This window comes from Corapipo altera, unplaced genomic scaffold, assembly GCF_003945725.1.
Source record: "Corapipo altera isolate COAL_440 unplaced genomic scaffold, ASM394572v1 61411, whole genome shotgun sequence".
Taxonomy (NCBI): Eukaryota; Metazoa; Chordata; class Aves; order Passeriformes; family Pipridae; genus Corapipo; species Corapipo altera.
In genome coordinates, this window is record NW_020884875.1 from 16,326,841 (window position 1) to 16,345,531 (window position 18,691).

The window sequence follows — 18,691 nt, forward strand, 5'->3', positions numbered from 1 at the left end:
ATTTCTCCTGCCCTAAGTTTTCACTTCTACTTCTGAGGGAGCAAAAACTTATGCTGAAAATTTAATTTCGATTTTTTTTTTTAACACAGCATTTTGAGATATATTGCTTGATATTTTAGCCTTTCAAAATACTTTGTGATCATAATTTTTACCTTTTTCGGGTGCTTGTTGTCTGTGTTAAAATGCATCTAAAATTTCCAAACAGATCTGATTTTATAGGGGTATTCAGACGAGTTTTTTATTAGCACTGGGGCTTGGAAATATCAACTGATTTTAGTGCTACTGAGAGTGCTTTGTCTTCATTACTTCTGTAAGGGTAGTTCTCTTTCAGGTTCAAAAGAATGATTTATTAAAAAGCTAGTTAAGTAATAGTTACTTAAAGACTATTTTACTTTTAGATTTTAACAACTTTGCTGTAGAATGGTGATAAAAGATTAGAAGGTTAAATCCAATCAATTGTTAATCTATCACTTAATAAATTGTAACAGCGTCTCAACACAAAAAGATGAAAAATTGTCGTTTTTTTACCACTTTAAGCAGGTGAAAGGGACATATATATTGGTAGATATTTTATCTTATCTGAGACAGACTTTCAACTCTGACAGCAGTATCTCCTATAACAGCTCCCAGCACCCCAGATCTCGATCTAGAAAGCTTAAAACTCCAGAGGACAAGAGAGTATCTGCTGATGCAGAAATCATCGTGACTGAAGCAGCTACTGCTGGCTTCAAGGTCAGTGAAGAACCTGAAAAAAAAGGGAGAGTGATAAACACAGGAGTGCCTTCTGGGGAAGAAGAAAACAGTAGTAGAATGCAGCTGGATCAACATTTGTTGGATCATGTCAAGGTTGCAGGTGAGATAAGGACTGATTATGTTTCACATGTAAGTTGTAGGCTGTTGATACTCTAATACCACAAATTTGTGGATGTTAGATCATAGTATTTTCCTAGAGTAGCATACTAAAATGCTTATTTTAGTTATATAAAGTTATGCAGAGAAGATGATATTCAGTTAGAATGAGAAAATACCTAAATTAATATTCTGAGCTGAGAGTAGTATGAAGTTTTAATGAATTATTTTTAAAGGAACAAAAAGAACGAGGATTTGTAAATTTTATTTCTTTAGTGGACTCATACATTTTAGAGCTAAATCTTTTTGATATGGAAATTATACAAAATGTCCGAACACTATTCAAACAATAGAGAACATATATGATTGCCAATATGCTACATGTATTTACACGATGAACCTGCATAGTAGAAGTGGTCTTTACCTGTGCACAAAAATGTTCTGTTTTGAGACTCCAGCTTTCTTTTTACATCCTGTTGAGCTATCTGACAGTGCAAGTTATAAAGGCCTTGGAAAGCCAAAGATTTTTTTTTCTCCCCCCCCAACTTTTTTTATATGAATATACTTGGTTTATTCTGGACTTAATTTATTGTATTTCACATTTATTTGAAGTTAAGATGTAGTTCTGCATTCCTGTTGATAAAGGCAAACTTCAATTTTAATTTTAAGTTTGTGGGCAGTCCCATTTTGTTTTATATTGCTACTGAATATTTACTTGCAAATTGCATATAGAGAATATTTCCATTATTGTGAATACTAATGGTTATGTTGGTACTTATTGGAGGTAGTAATCACCATAATTGATTCACATAAAGATAACAAAGTGAGTATTGCAATATGAAGGCTTAGAAATTCCTGGGTACAGATTATTTGCTGCTCTATCAAAGCCTTTCCAGGTCTGTTCTTATGGTCTTTTTTTTTAAAGTTACTTTGACTTTACAGCTTCCCCCAACTTTTCAGTAAAGTTTTGGAATGTTCATAACCACACAGAAAACAGTATTTAGTTGGCAGCTATTCTGTGTTTATTGGCAAGGGAAGAAAAAGTGGAGAAGAGTGGAGAGCTACCCTCTCTCCTTTGTCCTATTAAAGGCTGATGCCTGGATGTTTTTAGGAAAAAGGACGTTTTTAGATATGATGGTGGAAACTCTGGTACTCATGTTGAAGAAGGTAGTTTGTTCTGCATTATCTCTGCCCAGTATGTCTGTTACACTCAGTTGAGGCAGTACGGTTCGTACCCAGAGATTACATTTTGGTATTGGCTTTCTATTACTGAATATTATATTCATTTGACCTGAAAAGGAAAATTTTCAGAAAAACAAGTTCAAATAACCATTGTAAAGTAGTAATGGGAAGGAACTTTACAGAAACTGTTTTGTTTAATATCTTGGATGTGCTGCTGAATCAGAATTCACTGCAGTGTGTTCCACAGGGTTCTTCAGGAATGTGTTTTTTAAGTGACCTCTCTAGCCCATTGTTCTGTCTTTCCAATGCAAGCATCAGCAGATGAAGAATTTTTGTAAAGTAAAATCCACACAATTTCACTCTTCAGCATCACTGGAATATACAATTATGCTATTTTTCAAAAAAAAATAAAATTATGCTAATTGCTTTGCATTTTTAGACTGATGCTGTTGTTTTCAAAATATTCTTGGTATCTATTTGAAATATGTCTTCATAATTATGAACCATTAATCCTTGCTTATTTTCACTTTTAAAGCAGGCATAAGAGGTATAAAATGCGGGGCATAAAGTTCAATATACCAGACCTTTGTTTTTTTTTTCCCAATGAGTCAAAGTGCATATGGGCTGTCAGAATAAAGAAGATACATGAATATTGATTATTTTGTATGACATGAAGACCTGTTGTAATTCAAATGCAAAATACTGATTAAATGATTAAAACTACATTTCATACTCCAAACTCAAACCATTTACATTTAATTTATTTTTTGATAAAACTCATATTCCACATTTGTGTATGCCCTTCTACCAAATGCTTTTCTGTATGATTTCTAAATGAGGAACCATGCTTTAAATTTGAATAATGTAGATTGCTGTGAAATTCGATTTGGTAATGTAAAGTGGGATTTATTAACGAATCATATTTTTGATCTATAGGAAGCCTCACTTCAGACTCAGTTTTGAACCCTATTCCTGTAAAAGAGAGAACAAAAATGGAAGATGAGGACATACAGTACCATAAAGCAGAGGGACAAACTGCTGAAGCAGAAAATCCAGATAAACAGCAAAGTGTCTTGATAGAGGATGATATCAGCAACTTAGAAAGCTGTGGAAGTAGTTTGAAACATGAAGAAGTGCCCGTTGTAAAAAAGGATGAAGAAGATGGCATGGAAACATGTAGTGTATGTGAAGCAAATTACATCATAATAGTAATATATTCTTGATTTAATGAAATATGAATGAGAATTTTTCTAATGAGACCTGATATCCATATTAAAGCTCTTAAGATTATGTATGATTTTAATCAGATGATAATTTGTACGTGTTTTGAAGAGCTCAGGCAGAGTGGGAATTTTGATTCAAAAGCAGAATGTTTCTGGAGGCTTGCTTATTGACATATTTTTCCCTGTTGTTTTAGACATGTAGTAATTTCACTTTATGTCTGTGACTCTGAAGTGTCAGCAACTATTCTCAAGCTATTCCTGTATTCACTTGCTGCCAATATGAGCAAGGCTGTGAGCTTCAGTTACTTACTATTCTTGAATTTTGGAAATGGCTTAAAATATCTCAAAGAAACACTTGAAGGAAAAGATTCTGCTATTGAAAGGAATATATATTTTCAGTTTTTAAACAGTAGGTTTAAAAAATGTTTCCTGCTTGGGGCACCTACAGACACATGGCCTTTTTTCACCTCCAGGTGCCATCAGTAGCACTTCAGGAGTTTGTAGCGTTGGCCTTTAGTTCTTGAAGCTTGAATTACTTCAAGCTGAACATGCATAGGAATGTTTGAGGGAGGAAGGAATTCCTTCATACCTACACGTTAATCACATATCAGAACTCTTAATTTCTTATCTCAACTCCAGATTTTTATATTTTTTTTGATTCCTGTGGAATTCTGGAGTCTTCCCCAAATGAAGTCCATCGGCTTCTGCCTCATTTTTCTAGCCACAGTTAGTGGGTGTATTGTACTTGTGGTCTGCAGAATTATTTGGGCTGATCTTCCTCTCAAATATCACCTGAGCAAAACAAGATGGGTGCTCTGTAAGTTAGGAAGGGCTGCAGTAGCTTATACCTGAAATGATTTGTTTGACAAGGATTGCACTTTTAAAATTAAAAGATATAGTCTGAATTAGAGACAAATGTAGTATTGGTACACCAAAGGTCCTTCAAGTACTGTGGTAGTATTTACAGACTTGATGTCTGTGCTTGTTTACAGAAGTATATTTTTGTTCATCATAATTAACTTTGCAGAATTGCACACTAAATTAGTTATATTTTTTCCTTTTCAGTCAGAGGAAGTTGCAAGAAAGAACATATCTAAGAGTTGGCGTCATCCACTAAATAAACCACCAGCTAGATCTCCCATGACTTTGGTTAAACAGCAAGCAACTAGTGATGAAGGTGAGTGTACTATTTAGTATATTTTTCTGTCTTCATAAGACCATATTTATATGCATTTGGAAAAACAAGATGAAATAATTTTTTTTCTGTATGAATTAAGTAAGCATTTGAATCCATAGACATGTCATCTACATTTTTCCTGTTTTCACTTGAATTCTTCTAAAAACATTGGATCTATCTTTGTAAAAAGCTCTGAAAAATAAGATACCATTTTAAAAAAGGTATATTCCTTATTAGAGCTCAAGGCAGTTTTGTTTAAGAACAAGATTTCAGTTGTGGAAGCGTAGATGAAAATGACATAAGAATCCTTTGAGTATGAATCTTGGGTGTAAGTCATAGTCTCCCTTATGCTGCTTTAAAGCTACCTTTTTCTTGTCTCTTTTTTGATAGACTTTGGACATTTGGGACATCTTAAGCTGTCAGTGTCTTAAGATACTATACTTTTAATTAAAGAAAAAAGGCTCTAGTTTTTTTTGGTATTATCAAAAGCTTATCAAGAGTGTTTACATATGTTGTGATTTCCAAGCTTTTGCTTGGTCTCATATGAAAAGAATTAACATTTATCTCCCTATAGTTTTGGTGTCACAAAGCTTACCTTTCCTTCCGCCTTCCGCCTTTCCTTCTGCCTTTTCTTCCCCTTTTTCTTCCCCTTTTCCTTCTCCTCTCCTCCCCTCCTTTCCCCTTTCCTTTCCCCCTGTTTCCTTTCCTCCCCTTCCCTTTTCAAGTGGTGACCATGAAATTCCATTGTTTAATCTAATATCGTAAATTAGGAGAGTTGTGTTAGGCAATCATTTTGAATGGCTTGTCCAGATCTTCACTCTAGATTGCAGATGTGCATGTTATTGTGTACTGTATGGTACCTTCAGGCATTTCAAGTGATAGAATGAAATAGAACCATGTCCATAAATAATGATGCTAAATGACAGTGATATATAGAACAGAGTTCTGTACAAAATAAATAAGTAACTGTTTCTGCAGCCATGAAATTTAGTGCTTCGTAACTACATATCACAGTGGTCATAAACATTAAAACAATACTTGGAACTTCTCAGGTGCTCCTTTTGAGAACTTACTTGAGTACTTTTACTTTAGAGAACCACTGTCTTGTGCAGACAGGCTACAAAATCTAAGAGATTTACTGAAGATAGGGATTTGCTTCTCTGAAGTAAATAGAAAAAGTAGATCTGCTTTATCTAGCAGTCACATATATAGCCACCCAAAGTTGATGAATAAAGCTACTTTATCAAACATGATTGTAAAACTTATTGAACTGTGCGTCAAAACTATCCATCAAAATGGAAAACAAACACATTCCTTTTTCATATCGCCTTTGCATCTTAGTTCTGCAAAGCACAAAATTTTCAGGTGCTCTTCTCCAGAATCTTTTCAGTTAGCAGAGCTGGAGATGAGTTCTCACACTCCCCTAGATTCTGATACTCTGGAGCTGATACCATGTCTTTGACTACAGGTCTGATTCCAACATCTCTGTATACTTCAGTGTTTACCTGCACTTTGTGCTTGATTTGTTTTTTACCCCTCAATTATTACTTCTTGTTAACAGTAGCTGTTTCTTACAACTACAGATAAATTTTCTTGACTTCAGAGAGAGGCAACATGCCTGTTAATTGATTCTTCTTCTTTTAACTAATGACTATTATACTTCCAGTTATCCCAAGTTTAGGCATTGTTGAGCTGAGTGCTGTAATTTCAACTGGCCCCTCATTAATACATCTCCCTCCTTGTTTCAACCCTGAAGTAATTGATTTGTGTCTTCTGTCTCACTATAGTTGGAAAGCTATACTCTCAGTTTTTATCTGAGCCGCAGTTTTGCCCCGCATGATACTTCAATTAGCTGTTAAGCATCTTTCTGAAAATTAGACACAGCTTAGACCCACGATCTGTATCATATATGAATATGTTTGGATACCTTGAGGGCTAGACAGAGTGTATTTCAGAAAATGTTATGGTAATTTAGAGGATGATATTAATATTAAGATTCATCTAGTAAAGTAATTAAAGATTTAAATATGTGGTAGGTTGCAGTGAAATTGCTCTTTTTTTAATTAAAGATTATATTCCTGCTGCCTGCTGATGATTTTTCAACATTATAGTTAAAACAGAGTGTAAAATTCTTATTTAAGCATGGATTGTGTATGGTATAATCTGGCTAGATGATGATGTGATGACAGTTGTATCTGAAGGATTCTGCTAAGATGAAGACATTTTCCATCTCATCAGTAGCTTGCCAACTTCCTGGTGTATTAGTTTTATGTCAAACTAGCAGCATCCCTATACAAAAATCTGTATACCTGGAAATCTTTACTCTTTTCATGATGATTGCCCTCCTGGTAGATAAGGGTGTATTTTTGTTAGAAAAGAAAGAGTTGTCTTAGTATCCTTTCAAGCTGTTAAGCACCTCTGTACTTACTGATTGAAGGAAGTAATTAAGAGTTTTATTGAACGTGGCAGTTACTGGTATTTCCTAGCTGGAACTGGAAGTATTATTTTTTTCGTGTGTCTGTTTCTCATTGTAATCTAGTTTATCAGCTGGCTTTTGTAACAACGCTAGAAGAGAAACAATAAATTTTGGGTGAGCAGAATGTTTACATCTAAGGCAGAGACTGAAGAACTGCTGAAGGAAACGGGCAGACTGAAGCCTCATTACCTTTCCTGACACATGCTGGCATGCAAGTTAAAGATATGTGGCCAGATGAGTGCCAGTCAAAGGAGATTTTTCTTATTTTGTTCAAAATTGTTTGTGTCAGGTACCAGGGAAGTAATCAGTATCAATGTACTAACGACTGTGTTTCTCTTTTGAAGGTGCTTCATCCATATGCTGGAGTTAAGAGAAATGTAATTCAGCATGCATATTTACTTAGTTCTTGTTCTCTGTCCTTTTTGAGCAAAAAGGATGCTGATTGAGACTATGATAGTTTAGACTCTTGGTAAAGTAATTTCTGAGTTGATGGATTATTTTACAAGGAGAATTTATGTATTGATACATATTTTAATTTCTCTGGGTCCAGTAAAATCATAACTGTAAACAAAATGAAGAAGATACAGGCTAGTGCTGTTACAAAAAAAGAAATTGCAGCTTTATATTTCATCTGCAACTTGTATCACTTTCCACAAGTTGAATAGTCTGTAGCCATTTCTAATTCAGATAATTTATATTCAAATTAATATATTTGAAGTCTTTCAGATACTAGAGTTCTGTTAGGAAGTTTCTGTGAATAGAGGTGATCAGAGGCTGTTAATAATTTGAAGGCAGCATTCTTTGACACTGTCAGCCATTTCAGAATTGTAATTTTGCAAGTACAATATTACCATATTCGGCAGCATGCTAACATCTTAGCAGAGACTTTCTGGATTCACTTTTAATACAGAGTTCTTTGGCAGAAATTATTGGTTTTTTACAGGATCACTTGGACATTGGAGTTTTGTGTTTTCTTTGTTATGAGTGCATATGCTGCTGTATATGTATATTTCTTTATGAAAAACAGTTGGGTTAATTGTTTATTTGTTGTCTAATGGTGGGGGTTTTTTTACTCTCCCTAAAGCCTTTCCTTATGTATGTTTGACTTCTGACTCTCTCTTGTTATGATTGTTTTTGTGGAATTAATGCTTAAAGGGCCGAGCACTGAGAGATATCGTGGACTGGGGAATCAATCCCAGAAATTGTAGCTCAGGCTGCCAGTTAAAAAAATATGTGCAACAGTACTGTGTGAGCTCTATGTCACACTCAACATACTACCAATTTTTACGTAATGAACCTTGGTCTTATGCTCAATGCATTATATTAACTTGTGGTAATAATATTGTGTTGTACTTAATGCAGTTGTATTTCTGCTCACTTAAGCAATAAAAAAGCAAATTCAGCAGAAGGAGCAAGCATAGTGACTTTGGATGCACGTTGATTGATCCCAGAAATTTCTTTCCAGCAGTATTTGGGCATGCAACATTAGAAACTGTTTTTAGATTCAAGTTGACTAAAATTTCCCATTGCCCTAAATGATATAATTATAGTGTATAGACTAAATTCAGTATGGGGCTCTTTGTTTATGGTTTTTAGCATTTTAAATATGATTCAGATTTCCAAATAATTTTGCTTTCATTACTTTGTAAGATAAAGATAGAGAAAGAGAGCACTTCTTTGAGTGGAAGCAGTAGCTTCTGCTATGACATGGAGTAAAGCCTCTGTTTTTATGTTCGCTGTCAACATCCTGTGATATGTGCTTCATTTGATGCTAGTTGTCAAACCATTTAAGGTTTGTTCAGTAATGTCATAAATAGGTGAAGCCTGCTTAAGTAGGAGAAAATTACACTTGTAGATGCAGTTACAATTCTTTTGTTTCAGAGCTTAAAATGCAGGATTCTACTCGAAGATTCTCACTGAAATCAGAAAGAAATGTTAACTTTTTCCTGATGTTGTATAAGAGATAGATAAGAATTTAACCAATTGACAGAGGCATGTTTATATTTACCACACTGATATTATAATTTTCAGTATTGCTTTCCCTCTCATGCTGTTTTGAGTGGTTTTACTCCTTTAAAATATTTTGCTCTTGTGTGAGTATGAGTTAATCAAGGTTAATAATTCTCATTTTTCATACAACATTATCATCTAGCAGTGAAGAGTCCAGCACTATCTACCACTTGCAACAGTATTGCTATGCTAGAAAAATGTATTTTCTGTCCTTTTCTGGGGGTACCTACATTGCTTCTGATTTGTTTAAATTCAGTTTTCAAGATACAGTTACCATAATTAATAAAAAATTCTAACACGAAGCATGGGGGGTTCTGAAGACTTCCTCAGAAACTTCACAAAAGTGTGGTTTAATCATTAGTAGGTATTTAGGAAAGGGAGGTGTTGAAAGGTCAAATACAAGCTTTTCCTGAATGTCCACTACTCTTGTCAACCTTGTGGGCCAGCATCTGATCTCCAAAAGTAGCAAAAACTGACAACTCTGGTTATTTTCCACTGGCAGCTCTTGTCCCTTGAGATCTTTCACAAGCAGCTCTTGTCTTCCTTAGAGTGGACACCTACAGAATCTAAGAGTAGCCATTATGTGGGTCATTATGTTGATAAAAGCCAGTTCTTCTCACATTTATACCTCATTTGCTGGACAGTGGTATATGTTGTGATCATTAAGAGTCATTGTCCTCTGGGTGAACCTTGCAACTCTAATTGCATAACTTTCTTAGCTTTAAAATACAGAATTTTACCTCTTAAAAGACCAGGTAGAACAACAGTCTTGTCTAGAAAGCAATGTATAATTTCTCATTATCAAGTGTGCCAAAACACAGTGGATTTCCTGCTGTATTAGTGCAGCCTCTCAGTAGCCTTCTCAAAGGTAACTATGGAGTTGATAGTTAAACTAGATATGACATTTGCCAAGGAGACTGATACCTCTTCTGTAAGGTTATTTTCTGGAGCTGAGTTTTTGTTTCTGTAGTTATGGTCTGAAGAGAAACATTAAAATCATGTGACTTGCATTAATCAAAGATTAATTCACTGCAGAGTATTGCCTATTAAGTTATTCTAATAGTAACTTTTGTTTTTCTAGCCCATGGAATTAGCACTGCCTTTGTCAAAATCTGAAGCTGCTTTGTAAACCAGCAGTGCCGTAAGGGATTTAATTTTAAAACCAAAGGGGTTTTACTAAATGGTTTTTCTTGGCTGAGAATTGTGCGTAATATATATTTTTTTAATGTACAAAATAGTTACACTTAAGAAATTGATCCTTGAGGAAGTTTAAATGCAATTGTTGCCTAGTGTATGAGGTGTTTGTCGATATTTGTTTTAGTGATCTGTGCAGGAACTGTAGCTTGAAGCTATTAATTTCTAATTCCAGTTTGGGAATTGGTTTGTCATATGAATTTGGACCTGTGATCGAGCCTTTCTGGTTTGCATCTTCCATATGTAACTTATGAAGATAAGTACCTGAGGCCTTGATTCAGTGAAGAACTTAAGCACAATCTTAACTGTACACATTCAAGTAACCTTGTTCTTCGAATTTCCTTTGTGTTTTTCCCAGAAACACTTGTGCTGGAATAGTATGTTGACATAGGCTAAATTTGTGCTTCATACCATAAAATGTTTTTCCTGGTTGGAACTGTTTTTTAAAGTCTCTTGAGTAGCATAAAACAAGAGTATAGTGGTGATTCTGCTTTATAATATTTCTAAAACACTTTAACAGCATAATAATTGGATATTTATTTGGTTACGTATTACTTGGCAGTATGGTCAATAAAGATAGATTTTAATTTCCAGAATAAGAAAGTACTACCAAATAATTCTGTTGTGTTTCAGTGACTCTTTTTATTAATGGGCAAGAGCATGATGATTGGGAGAAAGTTTTCTCTGTTTTTCCACTTCTGTACAGATGTATATCCTGGCAAACTCTGGTGTTTTGTTAGTAAATCAGTAAACATGTATAGTGATGACAATAGCAGTCCCTAAAAATTCCAACCTAATTTTAGCTGTTAATCAAGATTTCTAGTCATAAGTACAGTGACCACAAGCAGGTTGAATTAGAATGCAGATGTTAATTTTATTCATTAAAAATTGTGAAAAATATAGGGGGGAATGGAATGAGAAAGCAGCTGTTAATGAGTTTTTTACAGTGCTGTGAATTAAAGCTTTTAAAAAGAGTAAGATATCTGCCAGTCTTTAGCTTGTAGTGGTTTTGCACTGACAGCTATGCTTTACTGATAGGCTATGCTGTAGATTCCAGAAGGTTTTTTTGTTTGTTTGTTTGTTTCTGCTGTGATTTTGATGAGATGCTTTGAGTTATAAATACAGTGACTATTCTTTAAACTTACAAAGTGTAAAGACAGGTGAAATTACTGGAATTGTTTTAATGTACATATATAATAATAGAATTATTTTAAATAATAATGGAATAATATATGTATATATGTATATATGTATTGTTATATTATTATACATATGTATATATGTATAAATAATAATGGAATAATAGAATATAACACAAATATGCTATAAATATTTCATGTTGGCAGTTCCTACAGATATAAGAACATCTCCCTTTCTGTGGCCTCCTGTCCACATTTTAAAAAACGGTTTGACTAGTGGGTCACCTTTGAGCTTAGTTTCTGGAGATGGTAAATAGCTGAATTTTTGGAGTCACTAGATGGTTTATGGATTCTAATTCATCTATAAGAATTTGTTGCTTGTACTTCATCTCAGGTAGCCAGAATTAGTAGACATCTTTATCAATTTGAACCTTAATTGTTAGGGTTATATTCTTCATTCCATATGCACAAAAAAGTTGTGCAGCTATTCAGGGAATTCTGTGAATGAAAGACTGATTTTTACCCCTTGTATTTATTGTGTGCCTTTATGATCCACAGTCTCATGAAAAGAGTTATTTTGTTCCAGGAATTAATAAACGAACAAAAATGGTAATTTTCAAAATGGCAATGCTATAGTTCTGTAAAACTGAATCTCTGTGGTCTGAGCCCTCAGAGCTTTCTCAAAGTTTATCAGCATCATAGCATTGTAAATCAAATAATTTGTAGTTACTTTGACATTTGCTAGAGAGAAAAGTTGAGGTCCAGTAGAGCCTGAGAGGGTCATTTTACATATTCCACATATGGAAAATAAAGTGCATAATAGAAAGTTTACTTATTTAAGTTATGTTATTTAACTGTTTCTTTTTCTTGTTCTAGCATGCTATGTAGTAATTTCTCCTAACTAATGCACTGCTGCTCACAAGTAAATACCCAACAGTCTTTGAAACCCTGTTTTTTCTCCTTTTTTAAACTTTTTAGAACCTTTCAGTTTTTCTCATTCATCTAAAGTTTTGGTGGGATCAGGGCTTGTGTCCTGCTATCCATGAAAAATCATGGTTATGGTTTCCCCATCTCTCCTTCCAAAGTTACCGTTGAGATTTTTCCAGCCTTTGCTGCTATTTATACTAATTTTATCTACTCTTTTAAGTGGTAGTGGTCCTATCTTCAGCCAGGCTTAATCACAGTGAGGTTTTCTCTACTAGGTTCTTATTTGTTACGAATACCAAATCAGAAAGAATGTTTTTGCCGAAGTAATCATTACTTTTTTAGTGGGTACCACTCACCCTCAGGAATAACTGCTGACTATGCCAGTTAATGTCAGAGTACAATACACTCTGACCAGGTTCTTTTAGATATTCCATGTGTGAAGGGTTTAGTGAATAACACAGAATTTTCTTATTTGAAATTACTTGACATTACATGTGATTTCAATTTAGCAGAGTGATACAGCAATGCACTTAAATCACAGTTAAGGTACAAATTATGTTTAGCAGAGTGTAGAATTGTAATATACAGTTCAATGACAATACAAGAAAAAATCACGTTGAGCAAAGTGTAGTATTTGCAATACACAGTTCAATCACTAAACAAAAGTGAATTTTATTATGGGATTCTCATGGTATGCTGGAGGACAATCAGAGTATGCCGGTATCTAAATGCATCTTTCAGATCTGTCAGACTGTCATTTAAAAATGGTTTTTTTTAACTCTGAATTTTTCTGGCTTCTGAGAAGATTTTGAGATCTTCTAGAAATGGTGTATTACACTTTTTGATATTTAACTTGTTTTAATGAAGCACCCCATTGTTTTTTTGGGGATCTAAACCTTATTTGGTGCAGGAGCTCCTGGACTCAGCCTCTAGAACTCTGTTTTATTTATGTACAGTTTTTATGAGAACTGAAGTATTAATAGATAATTTGGCAATTAGACTCTATAGTGGAAATGTATACATACTTCACAGTACTTTTACTGCATGGTATCATACAAGAAATTAAATGTCTTGAACAGTACAATAAACTAAAAAGGTTTTATTTTCATATTTTACTATTAAATCTATGGCTTTCATTACGGAAAGAAAAAAAGACAATTTCTGAAACTGAGTTTGCTGATACACCACAGGAACAGTAAAGTTTGGAAGTTACAAGTCGTTTTCTCTTACTATCTTTTTTTTTAATTCTTATTTTTTTTTATTATCATTATTATTATTATTTCCTCCAGGACATTTTAAACTATAGCTAATGCCTCCCAGGGCTGAGATTATGCTCAACTACCTGAAAAATAACAGATGCTGCTGTGCTCTTCATAGCGGAGAATTCTGCCTTAAAAAGCCAGGAAACATCAGTGGAACATAACCCCAAGCAGCAAAATCATTGTTGAGATTGGCAAAAGCAAATTGTACTGTATTAGTGTCTATGGCTTTTCACATCTGCCGGGTTAAATCAGCAAATACTGGCAGCAGAGCATTCTGCAAATGGCCCAAATGTTTTCTGTCTGATAATTTGAGTTTAACTTAGTAAGCGAAAACTGTTCAAAGCAATAGTGTTGTGTGTCAGAGCATGTTTTCCACAAACTATTAAACGAATAACATTAGTGAAAACGATCACTTCATTCACTTACTCCCTTGGAAAGCAGCATAGTAACTTTTTATAAGTACTTTGCTTTAGAAGGAGTTTCCTTTGTATCAAAACAGATTCTGGGCTATAATTTTCTTTTTGTCTACACAGTTTGTTTTAATGAATTGTTTCACTTTTCTTAAATATGTGAAGGGGTACAGATGCATATAAATAACCACATTCATGAGAACTGCTGTCACTGGAATTACATGACAGAGATTAATTGATCTTATATAAATATTCTTTTTAGGTACAAATATAACAGAACTATTAAGAAGTGTAGCACTGCTAATCACCTTGTAGTATCAGTACCACTATGGCTAAATGTGTCCTGGTTTAAGCCCCCCTGGTAATCAAGCACCACGGAGTTGCTCACTCACTACCCCACCAATCAGAATGGGGAGAGAATTGGAAGATTCTTTAACTATTCACTGGCAGGGCAGTACCAGAAGCAGAAAGTGCTTGACACTGTTCAAGCACTGTTCAGCAATAGCTAAACCATCTCTGTATTATCAAGACCATTTTCAGCTCAAATCCCAAACACATCCCTGTGCTAGCTACTGTGAAGAAAATTGACTCTACCCTAGCCAAACCCAGCACAATATGATACAGTAAGTTTTATATCAACTGTTATGCATCTATTTAAAGTCATTAATTGTATCATTGAGTGTTTCCTCTTTTCTTTTGGAAAAAAGAGCACTTGGTCTATCCCCTTAGGAAGCAAAATATGTAACCTAATAATGAATGGATCTGCTAAAGTAATATTACAGCAAAGCATTTTACTTGCAGTGAAATAAAAATGCCCTGGGTGTTTGAGATCTGCAACCACTATTAGTGGTGACAGTAAGGAGGTGCTTAGGAATGTGCTGCATTACATCATCGAGTTAATACATTTTTTTGGCTGGTATTAATCTGTTTTAGGCTTCATCATGAATAACAGAAGTTACAAGCAATAGGCTTCATTCTTATAAGAGTATTTAAAAACCATGTACCTACTAAGAAACTTATGTGATAAGCTTTCCTTGGGAGGCTAGAAGAGGCAGGAATGTCACTCTTGTGTGAAGGGCACTCCATGTAGTTATTGTTAAAGCGTAGACAAAACCAGTATTGATGTATTGATAATGTGTTTGAATCCAAGTAGCATGTATTGTCAAAGTGTGTCCGGTAAAGGGTTTTGAACTCAGTTTAAAGATATCTTACATCTTATCCAGGAAATTTCTGGATCCTTTAAACCGTAGTGCCTAACACTGAAGCAGAATTCAAGTCAGTCTTCTTACTCATAAATACAATTTAAGTATCAATGCTTAAGAACTGAATGCTATGTTCCTTCTACTAGAGTCCAGTACTCTCTGACCAGGTTCTTTTAGGTGTCCCACATGAGAAGTATTTAATATTTAATGCCAAATATACTGTAGCATGTATGATGTTACTTAAGATTTTGCATTAGCAGAGTGATGCAACAATACACTGAAATCGCAATACAAGCACAAGGTAGTAGTTGCAATATACAATTATATCACAGTAGAAATGTGATTCCCATTACTGGACTGTGTGTGCTTACTGTCACGTGACTGAAAGTGAATCAGATAATTATAGTTTTATGTTAAGCAATACTGAATTCCTTGAAGGAGCACTTGTATTTCAGGCTAAATGTAGCATTTGCACTAGAATGTTGTGTGAGATATTTATTTTTTGTAGCTGTAGCAGTGGCCTCAACTTTAAAGATAATATTTGTTTCTGTGGGAGTAATTACTATATCTAAAGTGGAGTGCTGTTATTCAGATGGAGATTAAACAACAGGAATAGATCAACTGAAGACTGTAAAGATTGTTCTTTGAGGACTTGTCAGTGTGTCTATGTGTTATGCATGAGTGTGCAGTCTCTTGAACAGTGCTGTCAATTGAGGTGCAGATGTAAATTGAATTTCCTTGTCATGGTTAGCAGGTTCAACTCCTGTATTTTTCTTTTATTCTCTCTGACATCAAGATGTATTCTGTACTATAGTTGAGTTGAAGTTTCTGTATGAAAGAATATTGAGAATGTGTTGCTCGCTTTTATCTTGATTAACTCTTAATTTGGAATGTAATTTTCATGCTGAAAAGCTGAAAAAAGCAAATGGCACATCAGAGTTCACACAAGGGAATTCTGTTGCACATCTCTGCAGAGTCCTGTTCATGTACGTACTGTCAGTGAACTGCGAGGAAGTGTCAGGAACTTGATCTGGGTTACAGCAGACGTGGAAGTCAAGATAGATTCCCTGGCTCCATTTCATGTGCTATGTGAAGAAAATGCTCTTCATAGATACATATTATGTTTCATATCACTGCATTAGCTGACCTGAATCTGTCAAATTGCCTGTCTTAGGCCGTTGGTAGCTGCTCTTAGAGCAAGGTCAGGTTATCACAATGAAGGTTTGCCTGAATAATGACACATCGTAGAGTGTTTTTGGTTAACAGCGTTGCATAAGTGACTATTCATCTAAACTTGCTCTACCAGCACTGAGAAAGCATTCTCAGGCTCTTTCAGAAAAATGTGGATATGTGAAACATTGTGTTCATAGAGGTTCTTAAAACATTACATACTGATCTTATAAAATAGATGTTTGATTTTTGGGGAGGCAGTGTATGAGTTTCTTTTATTGTGGGAATAGATGCTTCCTCAACAGTTTTTGCAGGTTTTGAGTACTGGGATTTGGCAGTGATGCACAATTGAACTAGAAAGTATGCCTGCTTATGACAGTGGAGTTTCTGAATCTTTCAGTCAGTATGGACACCACAAATAGTTCTCTGTTCTTAGTCTGAGAATCCTCAGTTAAGATGGATTTTGAATGGAGCCAACTGGATGGTGCAGTTGCCTTGTGTCCTTCGAAGAGACACATCTGATCAAAGAAACACTGAGCTCACCTGAGGCACCTGAATGTCTGCCCTGAAACCTCATGCATCAGTGGGAGTTGGGAAAGTAAATTTGTTTTAGGCTAAGTCACTGATTGCTCTTCAACTAAGTAGTAAGTAGTGAAAGGAGTCAGTAAAGACAATAAGAGGAAGTGAGAAGTACTGAATAAACAGAAAAAAACTAGTCTAAAAATTTCCCAAGTTTTCTGAGGTTTTTTTGGACATAAGACTTTAGTATTATCAAATGGACAAGTGAAGAAAGGCTACGAACTATGCTAAGGCAACAGTGTTTCTTACACCAAGTGATTATATACTCTATGCTTTCTCTCAAGCAGTTGGAGAGCTGTGGGTTTTTTGTTTGTTTGTTTTTATTGCCTGTTGTGGATAACCAGATTCTCAGTTTGTATTCATTGTGCATAACTTCTCTGACTACATGGAAACCAGGAAACTCCACCTGTACTGCCAGAGGAGCTAATCTGGAAATTCTTACTTGCGCTGATATTGGTGCACTTTGGAAAAAAAGCATACAAAGTGCAACTGCCCAGGTTCTACTGATGTAGAATATTCGTAGAGAAGATTCCATATTCTGCCTGGTGAGGAAGTTGTTTAAGGCAGCATTGTTGTCATATTCTGTCATGGGAGTTACTCTGTAACTATTTTTTTTTTAAATATCAATTTCTTTGACATTTGATTATTTCAGTGGATGGGTTGGTGAATGTCGATTATAAGGAGATAAATTAATATTTCTGAAGCCCTTGAAAGGTGGCTTCAGAAGCCTTATGCTCAAGGGTGGTTAGGAAATTTCTGAGGAGAACTGAAATTCACTAGCCATACACAGTAATGATAACAGAGGATCAAACAAAACTTGATCCTTAAGAACATCTATTCTGTCTACTCTTAATTTTATATCCTGTTAGTGTAACATTCCTTTAAAAACTACTGGGTTAGGCAGTCTCCCTTTGAAAGGAGGAGGGATATTTTTCCTTTCCAGTCATACCTCAGAGGAGGTAGAAGGCAGAATTAGAGATGATAGAGATGGGGGCAAATGAGTGTTTGCTTCTAGTCAATAGCTAACTGGAATAGTTGTTCTAATCATAAAGTAAAGGAGAAAATAAATTTACTAAGATACTGTTAAATTTTTTTGAGATTGTGAAAGATGCAGTCTGGTACATGTGTGTATGACAGTTGGTCCCTGGCTTCATTTGGAATGAGGTTTGAAAATAAATGCAGAACTCTTGAAAGCAACAAAATGCTGCTAAAGGCCAACTGTCTCCTGCATTCTTTTCAACTTCTTCGTTGGGGAAGGATTTGTAAAGATCACACAACAGGGAACTGAAATTATGGGGTTTATATGCAATTAAAATATAAATATTGTTCTCGTCAAAAGCAGAACCAATATAGTCATGAATTCAGCAATCTGCTGTAGGCAGTGGAAAGCCAGAACACTGTCTGAGGGAACTAGAGTTATCATCCTAGAGTGGGTTCCAGGATTGGAAATTGGAGAATAGGTTTTTGAATAAAGGAGAGCATAAGAGGCTGAGGTTCAAGGTGGAGGCTTCAACTCTCATGGGGGAATTATTCAGCAGTGATAAGGATGTCAGTTTCAAAGAAGTGGATAATAGATATGGAAGATGTTACAAACCTACTCAACAAATTTATTTTCTTCATAAAGCACAATCAAGCTCTGTAAGTTCACAAATATAATGAAAGTATTTAAAATAATGGCAGTATAAGCTCCTGAAGGAAAACAATGTGAAAGGAAGAATGAAAAAAAAGTCAGTTAAGCGAAATCATGAGACTGTTCTGTAAGGGAAAATTTAAATAGATAGAAATGGAACTAGAGGAATAGATTTCAGAACTTTTTGGTTTACAGTTCTTTAAAATTGCGAGCAATAGAAAAAATATGATTGGACAGAATATTTTTAACTAAAAGGTTTGT

At 34.8% G+C, this 18,691-nt stretch overlaps 1 protein-coding gene across 8 annotated transcripts in view; it reads left to right on the forward strand.

Annotated features, from left to right (window-relative positions):
* KDM4C (lysine demethylase 4C) overlaps positions 1-18,691 on the forward strand; it is a 260,368-nt gene that overhangs the window by 138,354 nt on the left and 103,323 nt on the right. For all 8 annotated transcript variants that reach the window (XR_003526200.1, XR_003526201.1, XM_027634433.1 and 5 more), the window contains 3 exons: positions 624-853; positions 2,968-3,212; positions 4,320-4,431. Coding sequence is in view for 6 of the 8 variants with exons in the window: in XM_027634433.1 (XP_027490234.1) it covers positions 624-853; positions 2,968-3,212; positions 4,320-4,431 (587 nt within the window). In the remaining 2 variants the exon portion in view is untranslated. The remainder of the gene's footprint in view (positions 1-623; positions 854-2,967; positions 3,213-4,319; positions 4,432-18,691) is intronic.